This window comes from Prionailurus bengalensis, chromosome D3, assembly GCF_016509475.1.
Source record: "Prionailurus bengalensis isolate Pbe53 chromosome D3, Fcat_Pben_1.1_paternal_pri, whole genome shotgun sequence".
Classification (NCBI taxonomy): Eukaryota; Metazoa; Chordata; class Mammalia; order Carnivora; family Felidae; genus Prionailurus; species Prionailurus bengalensis.
Window position 1 is genome coordinate 35,787,989 of NC_057356.1, and position 14,763 is coordinate 35,802,751.

Here is a 14,763-nt window from a genome sequence, read left to right on the forward strand (position 1 = left end):
GAAATCATTTAACATGGCCTGCAACTCGGTTGGAACTCCTATTGTAAGTGCACAGCATAGCCTCCTCCTTCAGAGGTCAGGCAGCGCCCTCGAGGAGCGAGGAGCAGGCTGTCCTGTGTGATCTTTCCCTCTGGCGGGAACTGTCTTGTTGAGCTTTGTATCCTGCTTAACTGCGCTCTGATCCCTTCAGCCTTCAAAAAGTGTTCTCTCAGCAAGTTTCAGGTTTAAATGAGGCCTGGAGAGGGCAGAAGTTGCCCCTGCTAAGGTGAAACAGAAAAAGGAAGAGGTTGCCCTGGTCATCAAGTCACAGCCCTAGCATCCACCCAGCACACTCTTCAACAATATGCCCAGCAGGTTAGGGGTCGGGCTGCCCTGTGGCTTGTGTTTCCTAAGCCCCAGGGAGGACCCCAGGATGGGCTAGGATATCTCATTGCCAGAATTTCTCTCTCAAAAATCCCAACTCTACCTGCTCCAGGCCAGCAGACCCCATCTCTGTGCCAGGGGTCTGGGGTGACGGGAGCTGCCCCCACCACTGGGGCGCTGGGACACCAGGAATACAGCAAGACTGGTCACGGGTCTTTATTTATTGAGAAAGAATTCACACAAGGTCACATCATACAGTCAATCCATTCCTGCGCTTCATAAAAATGATTGTCACTCACTGTGCTTCACAAAAATTTCTTTTAATGAATAAATAATTTGATGAAATCAAAAATATTTACAATATAAACAAAGGGAAAAGCTTTGGATCCATGAATCTGATCGTCGAGCTTTGCATTTTTGAATTGACTTCCTCCCAAGCTTTTCCCTTGGAAACAATACAAATCTGATAGAAACAACAACTCATACAACATATCTTTGTTCATTATACGTTTATCTGTTAGTCTTGGAAAGGTACATAAGCTTATATTATGCAACATGTTAAAATACAAATATTAACTAAAATAATATATTATCATAATGCCAGGTAGCATTCTCCACAAAACAAAAATGTACACTCAGCTGTAACAATAACAAAGGGTTCACGGGCCACAAAATAATACCCCAAAGGTACAAATTTCCTTCATAAGAATATAATTGTGCTCTTCGATTTACCAGATGTCTACGCTGCTCTAACAAGCCGATGCCTAAGACAGTATTTGACGACTCTGCTGTGTGTGTGTGTTTCTGTCAGGCAGCAGCATTGCTGGGAATTGGGCAGTGCAAAGCAGTTTTATAAACGCTTTCTTGGGCTCTTAAAAAGAGCCAATTATGCAAAGCAAAATAAGCATAGTGAGAAGTCTTCATCTCATCTACACAAATACCATGGAACGTCTTGGCTTTGTGGGATGAAAGGGTTGGTTTGCAGAACTGTTTATGCCATCAGCCAGAATTCAAGTATTCCAGGGCCACCTCGTAGCAGAACTTGTACTGATCCTGGAAAGCAGAAGTGAGAAGATGTCAGCTCCACGATTCCCAAATGCTGGGTCCATTAAAGCAATTATGCCAGATTAGGGTTTTAATGGAAAGAAAGCAAACTGGGAAGGATTTGAATCAGACATGAATCAGAAAGTCACGGCTGTGAGCTGCAAACATATCCATTGTCTGGAGATGTTCTGCACAAGCCCTGATGCCAAGGTATTTTGACATCTGCGTTCACTAGAATTCCTGGAAAGTTCTAGGCAACTGGAACACACATATAGGTTTGTTCCCATATAAATGTTTACAAAGTATGGGAAAATCAAGAGGTAGAAGGAAAAACAAATGAGGTCTGGGGGAAGAAACATCTTTGTGATTTGCTCATACCAGGGGTCTCAACAAATAAATGTGTCTTCACTCCTGGCCCAACTATACCTTCAACTTTCAGTCAGCAGGATGTCTTCCATAGAGAATTTATCAAGCACCTCTTAAGTCCCAAGCACCTTGACCTGGTCCCTGAGTTTGAGAAGTCTATGGTCCAATGAAGAGGTTGAGACTGGTACCCAAGGACAACACATGGCATGGAGCTGAGCAGGGCCTGTGAATGGTACCCCAACATGGGTGCAGTGGAGGAGGGAGCAGAACTTCCCAGGGGAGATCTTCCAAGAGGTAGCAGGTAACAAACTGCTAATTCCCAATGGGGGGTTAAAACAGGCATACCAGGTAGAAGAACAGGATAAGGAAAGACCCAGGAGGCAAGAGTTTGATACTCTCTGGGAACCACATAGTGGTTGTTAATCAGGCAGTGAAGTCCTTTTTCTGGAGCACAGCTTTCTCACATCATGGACCTTGGCCTGAGGAAGGCCCGCGTGAGGTCCTGGCCCAGGGAGGGTCTCAGGCGGAGGACGCGGCATTCTGCACCTGTGGTTGTATGATGGACGCTCACCCGGGTGTGGCCTCTGAGCCAAGCAGAGGGACACAGGGGTTGAGCATGCTTCCACCTGCCATCCCGCAGCAGTGCAGTGTCTGGGACAGAGAGGCTCAGCAACTAGAAGGCTCTCTTCCCACCTCAGTAAGGAGATTCACTTTCACAAGTTGTAAGAGGGCACACCACTGTCTCACTGCCTGACACAATGGCCACAACCAAAGAAATGGATCTCTTATTTTTGGGTTTGCCAAATTAATTCAAACTAAGTCTCCATTTTTTGGATATATGTCTAATTAATTAGTCATGGAAGCTTTGTTTTCACCTGCATTTTGTTCTCTAAAGGCCCCACTCGTCCAACCTATCTGAAGACCAGAGCCATACTTTGTCCCCTTGTGTGTAACACACGAGTCCTTAGCACAGAACCTGACACACAGCTGGGGGTGTCAAATGTTGGCTGTATGTGTAAATGACGACACAATATGGGCTTTAGCAGCACAGTGCACCCCGAAGGCTAGAGACTAGGGATTTTAAGATGCAGCTTCCGTCCTTCAGGAGTTTACAGTCTGAAGGGGAAAACAGGAAGCAAACAGACCATGTCAATATACTGATGGTGCCCCAAGCTTAATACGTCAATTGCAGTAACACCCACCCGGATGGCTACGATTAAAAGAGACGGACAAGAACAAGCGTCGGTTAGGATGGAGACACTGGCATGCTGGTGGGAATGTGAGGTGGTGCAGCCCCTTTGGAAAACCGTCCGGTAGGTCATCAAAAGGTTCAACAGAAGAGTTCCCCTCTGACCCGGCAGTTCCACTCCTAGGTAGATGCCCAAGAGAGCTGGAAATATGGCTGCACCAAAGCTGATTCATATTCCAGGATCTGACACTTTTATTTTCAAAAGAGTTGAAAGAAATCATTCGCGTTTCAAAACTCTAAAAGGCCAGGTGGTCAGATCACTGAGCCGACGTGAGTGCTCAGTCCTGTTCTCCTGTCTCCTTCAGAGACCATGTTTTTCATGGAAATCTGAGAGATCCAATTACTTATTGCATAAACATGGTTTTGCATAAACCTGGTTGTGCAATTTTAGTGCCCACTAGAAACCATCCTTTTAACATACAAACATGCATTTAGAGGGTAAGGTAGCTCCCGGCCTTACCTTTCGGGTTTTGGGCTTCATCACTAAGGGGCTGCTTTGTTGGAAGCCCTGTCCTAGGCATGACTATAATTTTCAAAATGAATTTGCTATCATCTATCTTGTCCCTCCTAAGCACACTGTCAATCCCAAGAGATTCTGTGATGACTGGTTTCTGAATCAGAAAAATAAGGGGGGCTGAGAAGAAAGACCATAAATTGTTGCATGCCCTCCCCCAAACACCTCAGGAAATGCCTGAAATCCGCCTGTGTTGGAAACTGATTACCCTTGATCGCCAGGTACAGGCCTGTCTTCTGCCGTTTCTTCTCTCAGCTCACTTGCTTCTGAACGGTATAATTAAGCCGCACGAGCTACCCCTGTGCCTCAGGGGGGAAAAAAAAGAACATTTCTGCCTTGGTCCCAAGTTCTCCTGATTTGAGTGACATTAACTGGCTTTGGGCATGAGGAAGTGACAGGAGCAGGGGTTATCCTCGTGCAGGACCGTAACCTGGGCGGCCAGCTATTCCCTTCCAAAGCCCTTGACCCCACTTTTGTTGCAGACCTACCGTCCTGTTCTCATGCAGAGGGAGAAAGTGAAATCTAAAGGAGCACCTAAGAGTGAGGTTATGTTTTAAAAGCCCCCCATGTCCCCACTCTGCTCATTCACTGAGGGCGTTATGAGACCATGAGGCCTGCCAAGTGGCTTTGGTGGGGGGAGGGGGGGCTCCCTGAAGGGCTCGAGCTGTAGCCGCGTCAGGGCATGCTGCCCTGTGTTGTGTCTGAGGAACTAGGGGCCCTGTGGTCCCTCCGGGAACCTCCAGTACCCCACGCTGCCTGCCTGAGAAGATTCAGAGAGCAGTCTGCATGCAGGCTCACCTGGGGTAACCCTTCCCCCTCTGATACACTTGCTTTTTGAACCTAAAACAAATTTCACCGTTTCATCTTGGTCCCGTGCTAATAGGTCCTACGGTCTGGAAAAACCCTTTTACCCATGTTCCCGCTTGGAGGGTCAGTTGGTCCCCAGGGTGCCAACAGTCATGGGTGGAGCCGTCTGCTTCAATGTTTCCGGGAGGTTCCCAGCCAAGGAGACCCCTTGAGGAGACGGGTGTGTCTGACAACAGGCAGAATGGGTCATTCCTCTCATTTATGCCTTTAAAAATGTAGGGAGAACGTTCTTCCCTCAAAGAATGTTCTTCCCACGCATGGTGGTTTGTGCCTGGTTTGCTGTTGAGACTTATCAGTGGGTAGCCATGGCCTCCCCAGGTTCTAAGAGCAGCGAGGGGAACTCAGGAGTGGGGAGCGTCCAGGTGCAGGGAAGAAACGTGCTGTCACTCAGCTCTGTCCTGGGCCCCTCCAGGAGTTCTGCTGGTACTGAGGGGGCAGCCAGCCCCTGACTCAAGGAGGTCAGAGTCTAGGGCAGGGGTGGGGACACGGAGATTACTTCCTTGAGACTGCAGGAAGACTTGTCATGGGAGGACTCAGGCAGAGTGGCTGCTTCTCCAGGGGCTGTGTGGCTGGGCCAGGGAAAGTGGAATGCCTCCCAGTGTCTCCAGAGACGGGCCTTGTGCCTCTCTGACTCCCCATCTGGGGCCTACATCCTCCACTCTGACACTGACACCCCCAGTCACACACACAGACACATATACTGACATATACTCACCCCCACACCCCTATACGTGCATATACACCTACACCTACACACACACCCACGCCCCCCCCACATATACATATACCCACATGTATATACCACCATCCTCTTACATATGCACAAATATCTACCCCCTCACACCCCTACACATGCATACAGATCCACACCTCCACACCCCCCACATTCACCTCTACACATGCACACCCACACCTCCACACATGCACACCCACCCACATATACATAAATATATCTACCCACCCATACATACACTCCCTTACACATACACACACATCCACCCTACACATGCATATGCACATGCACACACCCCACACACCTCTACACATGTGCATACATCCACGCCTACACCCCCTACATGCACACACACCCCTATACATGCACACGCACTCACATATACATACACCCACAGATACATAGCCACCCACACACCTGTACCTGCGATACCCCCCCCCCACTCACACACACACATATACCTATACACATACCCCTCTCCCCCACTCCCCACACATCCTCCCCCCACCCCTTCAAATAGCCTGTATGTTTCACAGTTCACAGGTAGACCTCTGGAGGCAGTGTATATGCAGAAGTTATTAGACTCATTGTGTCCTCTGCATGAGAGGGAGAGCTGTAGGCCCTAACCGCATGCCATCTTGCAGGGAGTGCCTTATACCGAATATTATTTTAGCACACAGAAGGGGCAGGTGGGGCTGAGTCTGGTAGCCAGCTCTAAATTACAGATGTTGGGAGATGCTGGCAGAGGACTGGGTCTGAGCAGGAGGGCCGGAGGGCTGGAGGTAGGTTTGGAGCTGCCCAGCAGCCGGCATGAGGAAAGGGATGGCCTGTTCACCCTGCTGAGCCCTGGTCTCCCCTGCAGCCCATGGAGCTCACTCGCCTTGGGCTCCATCTGCCATAATTGGTCTGGGGCATGGCCTGGGCCTTGGCATTTGTGACAGCACCTCAGGCGATTCCAATGTGCAGTCCTGGCCGAGAGCCATCCTAGACTGGGCACTAAGTTTCTTAACCTTACTACACATTAAAATTACCTGGGACGCTTTTAACATCCTGCTGCCACAGCCAGACCCCAGATCAACTGAATCATGGTCTCTGGGGTGGGCCCAGGGCTCAGAATTCTTTAAAGCTCTCATTAAAGAAAGTCAAATTTCACTCATATGAGGGTTTTAAGAATCAAAACAGATGAACATAAGGGAAAGGAAGCAAAAATAATGTAAAAAACAGGGAGGGGAACAAAATCATAAGAGACTCTTAAATATGGAGAACAAACAGAGGGTTACTGGAGGGGGTTAGGGGAGGGGGGAATGGGCTAAATGGGTAAGGGGCATTAAGTAATCTACTCCTGAAATCATTGTTGCACTATATGCTAACTTAGATGTCAATTAAAAAATAAAAATTAAAAAAAAAAAGTCAATTCATAGAAACAGAATAGAACGGTGACTGCCAGGAGCTGGGGGTGGGGGAATGAGGTGATGTTGGCCAGGGGTACAAATTTTCAGTTATAAGTTCTGAGAATCTAGTGTGTAGCACCATGACTATACTTAATGATACGGTATTGTATATTTGGAAGTTGCTGAGAATAATGTTAAGGATTCTCACTAAAGACACACACAAGTCAAGTATGTTACCTTAGTGGAGCGATGGATGTGTTAATTACCTTGATCTTGGTAACCATTCTACAATGCATATGTATGTCAGATCTTATCACATTGGCCAAAGTTCCCACCACCTCCTAGGGGAGAATATGTTTCTTTAGGAAAGATCTGTTCCCTAAAGGCTGTTTCTCTGTTAAAACAGAGCCCTGGAAACTTCCAAAGCTGAGTGAGGACACAGGTGAGAGAGGAGATGTTTGTTGAAGCAGCCTGAATTTTCCTGAAATTTCAAAGGAGCTCAGGGGTTGGGGATTCCATCTGAATCTAACCAGGCAAGTAGAAGGTAGGAGGAAGCCCTTTCCCCCATCCCCCCACCTCACCAACTGAGCACATCCAGTGGGGCCCAGACCAGGGCCCTCCGCAACCCTATCCCCTCTGCCTCCCCAGCCAGGACAGAAGTGCACCCCAGGAGTTTTGGAACCCACTTCATCATTCTAAGAAAAGGCAGCCAGGAAGACTCAGTACTCTTGGGATTTTCAGCTGCTGGTATAACATTTTGTGTTTAGGAGAAACTCAGGTCTCAGATGGTCTTTTATGCCCAATGAAATTATATTGGGTTTAATCTCTCTGACCTGAATTAATTAGCCAACATACACATATGAGTAACAAACTAATAGAAATTGTACTTATAAGCAAAAACAAGCAAGTGACAGGAGTCCTTTAATTCAGGAAACTTCAAGCCTACTGAAAAGAGCACGGTGACATTTTTTTCTCCGGTCACCAGATAGTATCTATTATTTTGCTAACAGTCACTGTGACAAATTTATCAGACATTCTTCCAGGAAATTGAAAACTCTCCTTATATTTCTCAGCCACTGACCTTATCCTCAAACTGTGACTGACCCTCAGAAGTTTGGGCATCTGAAGATCCTATTTTCTCTATTAGAGTAACACATCATCACAGAGACGCCTAAATTATTATAGAAGAGAGGGCTCCCTGCTGGTCCAACCACCTAGATGTCCATTCAGTTCACAGAGAATCACCTCCATCGTTTAGTCTGCACCACTGATTTGGAAAAAGCCACATTGTTTCTGCACATAAAAATTCGTGAGTGATGAAAGCTGCAGCCAGGACCATTAGCGGAAAGGCCTGGAAGGGTCTATTACTAATGACCTGCTTAATTCAGGCTGTAGTGAGAGGGAAATGATATATATTTTTTTCATCAAGGTCATCTTTGCCCAAGTTCCAACAAAAGTCTAGAAGCTACAAGTCTGTCCCTCAGTCTGGGCGGTTAAGTGCCAATGAGGTCGCACTATTTTAATTTAGGCGTTGGCTTCCATTTTCTGCCAACCTTCTTATCCATCCCAAACTCAGGCCTCCTCTGACTGCCCAACTGCCCTATCTCAGTGGCCCCCAGCCCAGAAGATTGAGAATTCCATGGTGGTACAACTCTTTAAAATTCCCATGGGTGGTGCCAGGGAGTGAGATAGTTCTCTGCCTCTGGGAGGGGCTGTTTCTAGTGAAGCCTGCACAGGGGACAGGCCAGCCAGTCTGTCAGCCCATCCACATGAAATCTGTGCCTCCGTATAAGGCACTGAGCATGGGGTCTGACACATATTAAGCACCATGTGAATGCCAGCTGCTCACTGCCCCCTCCCCTCCTCTCCCAACGCTAATACATGCCTGCTGGCTGCGGGATGCCCTGTGGACACCTGCACTCTTGAGAACCACTCTCTCACCTTTGCGGTTTTTGCAGTTTTCCAAAAACACTTTCATACATGTTGGCTCACAGGATCACCTCCATAAGCCAACCTTATCCCTGGTTTCCATAACTTGGGCTCAGGGAAGTTAAGTGACCTGCCCGAGGGGACCTAAATTGCCAAGTTAATTTGTCTGAGGTCCCTTGACTTGAATTAGTAGCAGAGCTGAGATTCGAATTTGGGTGTTCATGGGTCTCCAGTAGGGAGGAGAGGAGAGGGCAGCAGTTTGCGGGACGCAGTCCTTTCTCCACAGAAGCCAAGGTGCTAACTGCTGATGGTTTGGGAGTCTGCACTTGGCCAAACAGGCGCCCCTCTACCAAATTCCTCAGGCAGCAAGTGCTTCTTGGACGCGGAACAGCCCATCAAGCAGGACACACGTACCTGCAGGAAGCAGACGCCTCTGCAGAGTGACCTGTGGGAGTCAGATGTGTCCTAGGAGTCAGTCAGCATCAGTCTCTATCATTACCCAGCCTGGGGCACTGCTGTGATGACCAGGAACCATGGCTACTTCCTCAACGCCACCGATCTATCTATCTAGTTTTTAGTGTTCGTTTTTTGATATAGAGTGAGACAGAGTGTGAGCAGGGGAGGAGCAGTGAGAGAGGGAGACCCAGAATCTGAAGCAGGCTCCAGGCTCCGAGCTGTCAGCACAGAACCCAACGCGGGGCTCGAACCTACAAACTGCGGGATCATGACCTGAGCCAAAGTCGGACGCTTAACCGACTGGGCCACCCAGGTGCCCCTACTTCTTCAACTTTACCCTGAATCTCGACTAGCTCTTCGGTGCCTTTATTATATTTTAAAGTTGAAGCCCACTGCTGCAGTACTGTGGGCCGGGAAACGCGGGCTTCCCAGGCATGGCGGCACCAGCCATCCCTTCCTCCCTCTCCACACCCCAGGCCATTCTCCAACTCTGGGATCAGTCCTACTGTTTCGTTCAGCTCCTCCTTCCACTGACAGAGGTACAAATGACTAATCTAAAAGCTTCTTCCTTGACGTTAGTCTACTGTTCTCCAGTCTCGGTGGTTGGCATTTCAATAGCTGCACACAAGAAAGAGATTTCCTGAAATACTCTAAGAAAATAGCTGCACATAGTCCTTTGTTTCTCAGCTCCTTAATCCTCTTCTCAGATATGGCCACCAAAATTAACTGCAACATTCTGGGTGCCAAACTGAAATTCACAGCTTTGACCAATGTTAGGTGATGAAGCTATTTATAAAATATATAATTTGAAAATCTGGCATTTCGTGTAGTAGGATTCTTCTCCATGAAGATGAAGTGCTTAGGCACGTGGAAGGCACTGCCAGGAACGGGAACTAATAAGGATGTTCGCTTGTGAGTTTCAACGACTTCCCCATTTCCAGTGTGTGGAGATGAAGCCTCCCCGTGAAAAGCCCAGGGAGAGAGGAAGAGGGGAGAAAAGCCCTCGCCAGCCCAGAGATCACATTATGTTTCTGAAAACGAGCATCCTCCCCCCCGTGAATCGGTGTCAGCGCAAACTCGTAGGGGGCAAGCTGTCTTGCGCTAGCCAACCAGGAAAATGCCCCATTCCGCGGGACAGAGGAAGGGTCCTACCAGGAGGTCCACCATGTTGGGCTTGTTGTTCCTCAGCGTCTTCACGGCGTGGAAGACGTCGACCGTCCTCTGGTGCCGGAGCATCTCACAGACGATGCTGATGGCGCAGAACGTCCCGCTGCGGCCTCCCCCGTTCCTGCCGGAAGAGAAATCAGGTGGTCCAAGAGAAGGTCTGAGAGCATTTGCTCTCACACTGCATCCTCACGTGCCTCCCGAACCCTGGAGAGCAGGCAATGGTGAAAGCCTCAGAGGCCAGGCGATCACTCCACCAGGGCCAATTATTTTAATTAAAGCAAATGGAGTTAATGAGTCTTAGCACTGGGCCCATGGGTCACCTCACTGGAGGTGATGAGAAACTGGCACATTCTGCTCTCCTAGCTTCACCTCAGATCTCAGTTATACAATCTCATAAAAATTTACCAGTTTTTACTGAAAGGGCCCACTGCAGGAAATTTCCAGCCAACAAACACCTTATCTGCTATCTGCCAGGAAAGCTGGTGATGAGTGTTCAAAGATGGACTTGGCCTTACAGAAGTCCACTATTATTTCATTATTAATCTATAAAACGCAGGAGCTCTTTCTGAATGAAACTTTTCATTTTGAACTAATTTTAAATGTGCAGAATCATTGTAAAAACAGCACGGAGGGTTCCCTGGCATACCCACCTCCCCTGATGCGAACATCTTACAAAATCATAGTATGGGATCCGAACCAGGAAGTTACCACTGGTGCAATACTATGACCTCAACTACAGGCCTTAGTCAAATGTCATCAATGACCTTTTTCTAGTCCAGGGTCCAATCCCAGACCCCACCTTGCATTGACTTGTCCTGGCTCCTTAGTCTCTGCTACCTGTCCATCAGGTTCTCAACCATTCCTTTTTTTTCTTGACCTCGTCACTTTTGAAGAGTACTGGTCAGTTTTTTTGTAGAATAACAAAAAATTAGAATGTAGATGTAGAAAGTGGCCGTGGTGCCCAGCTACAATTTGAGAAGTCATTACAAAATACAAATTGTAGAATGTGGAAATGTAGAACTATGTCCCCTTCTCATGATTGGGAATGAAGTTATGCATTTTGGCCAGAGAACCACAGAGGGGCTGTTCATCCTTCCAGGGATTCAGGATGCTGAACTGGCTTATTTTGCTCGTGATGTTGACCTTCATCACTTTTTAAGACGGTGCCTGAGAAATGTTTTCCTATGTAGTCGTTACCTTTCTTTGTAGTTAATATCTTGGGAGATACTTTGGGATTCTGCAAATATCTCAGTTCTCCTCAAAGTTTCACCCACTGGTTGAGGATCCATTGGTGGATCCTGTCTGCAACAACGATCATTGTGGTTTTGATTTTCTACTTCCCTGTCTCCTTCAACATTCTACTGTGAGAGTGCTGTCTCTTCTCCACTATTTGACTAATTTATTTGCTTATATCTTTTATCTTTTTATCTATGTCACTTTATTTTTTCCTTAATTTTTTTAAATGTTTATTTACTTTTGAGAGAGAGAGAGAGAGAGCAAGTGGAGGAAGGCAGAGAGAGGGAGACATAGAATCTGAAGCAGTCTCCAGACACTGAGCTGTCAGCACAGAGCCCAACACCGGGCTTGAACTCATGAACTGTAAGATCATGACCTGAGCCAAAGTCGGATGCTTAACTGACTGAGTCACCCAAGTGCCCCTATTTACGTCACTTTAGACTTACACATGTTAATTTTGTTCAATGAGCTAAAATCCAATAGTATCAATATTTATTTTTGTTGCTGAAATTGTTCTGGTTTTGGCCATTAGGAGCTCCACCAAGCCTCCATTATTTTTTGAGTACTTTCTTACTCTCTGGGACCACAAGGTGTTCCAAACTCATCTTACATCTTCCCTGCACCAGCTCTGAGATCAACCACTTCTCCAAGGAGCTAATGGATTGAAAGAAAAATAAACACAGTATCATTATTACACCTAAGATAATATTACTGTGTCAATAGATAATTGAATTTCTAATTATTGTTCCAATTTCCCAGATTGTTTCACAAATTTTCTTCCAGTTGATTTCTTCAAATACACATCCAAGCAAAGTAATTGGTTGATATAGCTTGAGAGTTCATTTTAATCTATAGGTCCCTCTTTGTTCTCTCTTTTTTTTTCTGGGGAATTTATTTGTGGAGGAAATGGGTCATCTTTCCTGTAAAGAGCCCCATATTCCCAGTTGTTCTCATTCATTGCATCTCTGTGAATCATTTAACATGTTTCTTTCTAATCCTTATATTCTATAAACTAGGAGTTAGGTCCACAGCTTCCTAAGAATTAATTTTTTTTAAGACAGGATACCTTATAAGCATACTTTTAAAGGAAGCAGGCACAAGATATCACGTTGTTCTTTGTTTTGTGATTTTAAGATGGATCGTTGTGTTAGAATGTCAGTTTGGTACATTAAGTTCAAAAGCAGTTTTTTTTTTAAATTAAGTATAACAGACCTACAATTAACAGTAGTTAATGATATGTACCACACATGGTAGTACATATCTTAGTTAATTTCCAAATTCATATTCCATGTAACCACCACTCAGATCAAGACACAGACCGGGATCAGCGCCACCCCCCTCCCCCCCAGACCTCCTTCAGACTCCCTCGTCATCAATACCATCAATTCCCCAAAGATGATCTCTGTTCTCACTCCTGGTATTGTAAACGTCTTCGGTCTGTTTTCAAATTTTGTATAAAGGGAATATACAGTATATACTCTTTTGAGTCTGGCTTATTTCACTTAATACTATCTCTGTGAGAATCATCCATGTTGCACCACTGGCTTCTTCTTTTATATTGCTGAGAACAATTCCGCTGAATGGATCTACTACTGTATAATTTTAATCACCTAACAGCTGAGGAATATTTGGGCTGTTTCTAATTTTCAACATTATGAGTCCATCTGCTCTAAAAATGTCTCATGGTGCATAAATGACTCATTTCTGTAGTCGTGTACTTGGGAGGGGAAGAGCTCAGAGAATGGATTTATCTTCGGCATTTGGTATTGCCGTCAAACAGATCCCAATCTCCATGCCATCTGTCCTTCCTGCCAGCGGTGTAGGGGGTGTTCCATTTGCTCTGCATCGTCACCAACACTTGGTATTATCATTTACTTGTCTTTTATTTTTTATTTTATTATTTTTTCAATTTTTCTTAATGTTTATTTTTGAGAGAGAGAGATAGCATGAGCAGGGGAGAGGGCAGAGACAGAAAGAGAGAGGGAGACCCAGAATCGGAAGCAGGCTCCAGGCTCTGAGCTGTTAGCACAGAGCCCAACGCGGGGCTCGAACCCACAAACCATGAGATCATGACCTGAGCCCAAGTCGGACGCTCAACCGACTGAGCCACCCAGGTGCCCTTGTTTGTCTTTTAAATGTCACCCATTCCGCTGAGTGTGCAGGGGGCGTCTGGTCCTGGTTTTAATATGTATTATCCTGGAAATGAATGATGCCGAGTACCTTTTCTCTGTGTATTGGCTATGTGCATATTCTTTGTTTAAAAAAATGAAGCTCTTGTCAAGTCTTTTGCTCAAACAACTGGGTCTATCTTTGCTTCTTTGCTTGCAGTAGTTCTTAGGCATTCTGGCTCTGACTCCTTTGTCAGATGCATGTATCACAAAACTCTTTGCGCATGCTGTCTTGCTTTTTCAGTCTCCTTGGTGTCTTTTGATGAACCGAAGTGCTTAACTTTAATGAAGTCCAATTTTTCAATATTCTCTTTTATGGCTTGTGTTCTGTCTTGGGTATCATCATCTTTGGTAACCTCATGGTCATGAAGATTTTCTCCTGGAAGCTTGTTTTCCTTTTCACATGTTGGTCCATGATCCATCTGGAAATGATTTCTGTATGTAGCATGAGGAGGGAGACCAGGTATGCAGGCTGTTCCCCCCCACCTCCCGTAGTACTGTGGGGTCTTAGTTGTAAATCAGGTGACCCTGAGGTGTGGCTCCATTCCTGGATTTTCTCTTCTGCTCCATTAGCCTACTTTCTGTCTTCGCACTGTTAGCCACACTGCTTTTCCCCCACCAGCTTTTCACCTGATGCTTTCAATAGTTCTTGATGACCATTGTCTACACCCGTATTTTCATGAAGGGTTACAAAATGGTGATATCTTAATTCTATCCATTTCTTCTGGCTTTATGAGCTGGAAGACGTATGAAGAAAAAACAACAATGCTGTTTGCTCACTGTGAGTATATGCGTGGCTCAAGGAACCATTCCACTTGTAGCATGTGGAGGTCTGTTTCGGGCAGGGACTGCTCTGCCCACAGCCATTAGGAAGCACTACATTATGCTGAATACAATATTCTTACCTCAGAAATGAACAGCAGAGAGCTTTTGTGGTTCAAAGCATTCTTTCCTGGGCTATGTTGGAAGATACGAATTCAACTGAACTTTGTTTCTCACAACTAAAACAATCTTCATTTAGATTTATAAATCGAAACAATACACATTCTTACCAGGCATGGGTCTCATGCCCACCCGGATGCCAAGAGAGCCAGAGGCAGCCCCATGAGAACCAAGGGGACTTCAGGACTGGGAAGAATGTTTCCCAAGGAAAGATCAAGGTTCTTTGGGCTGGCAAGAGGGCAGAAACAATGGGATGCCTGCTGCCATGCACTATAAGGAACAGCCCGCTGTAGACATCATGGAGAAGGGCAATGCAATTGCTTAGTTTTGGGGTCACA

At 46.2% G+C, this 14,763-nt stretch overlaps 1 protein-coding gene across 10 annotated transcripts in view; it reads right to left on the bottom strand.

The window, feature by feature from the left end:
* Window positions 1-667: 667 nt before the first annotated feature.
* Window positions 668-14,763, bottom strand: part of PTPRM (protein tyrosine phosphatase receptor type M) — a 798,103-nt gene continuing 784,007 nt past the window's right edge. For all 10 annotated transcript variants that reach the window (XM_043558322.1, XM_043558320.1, XM_043558321.1 and 7 more), the window contains 2 exons: window positions 10,065-10,200; window positions 668-1,416 (listed from right to left, as the gene is read on the bottom strand). In XM_043558322.1, coding sequence (XP_043414257.1) covers window positions 1,363-1,416; window positions 10,065-10,200 — 190 coding nt within the window. In that variant the 3' untranslated portion in view covers window positions 668-1,362. The remainder of the gene's footprint in view (window positions 1,417-10,064; window positions 10,201-14,763) is intronic.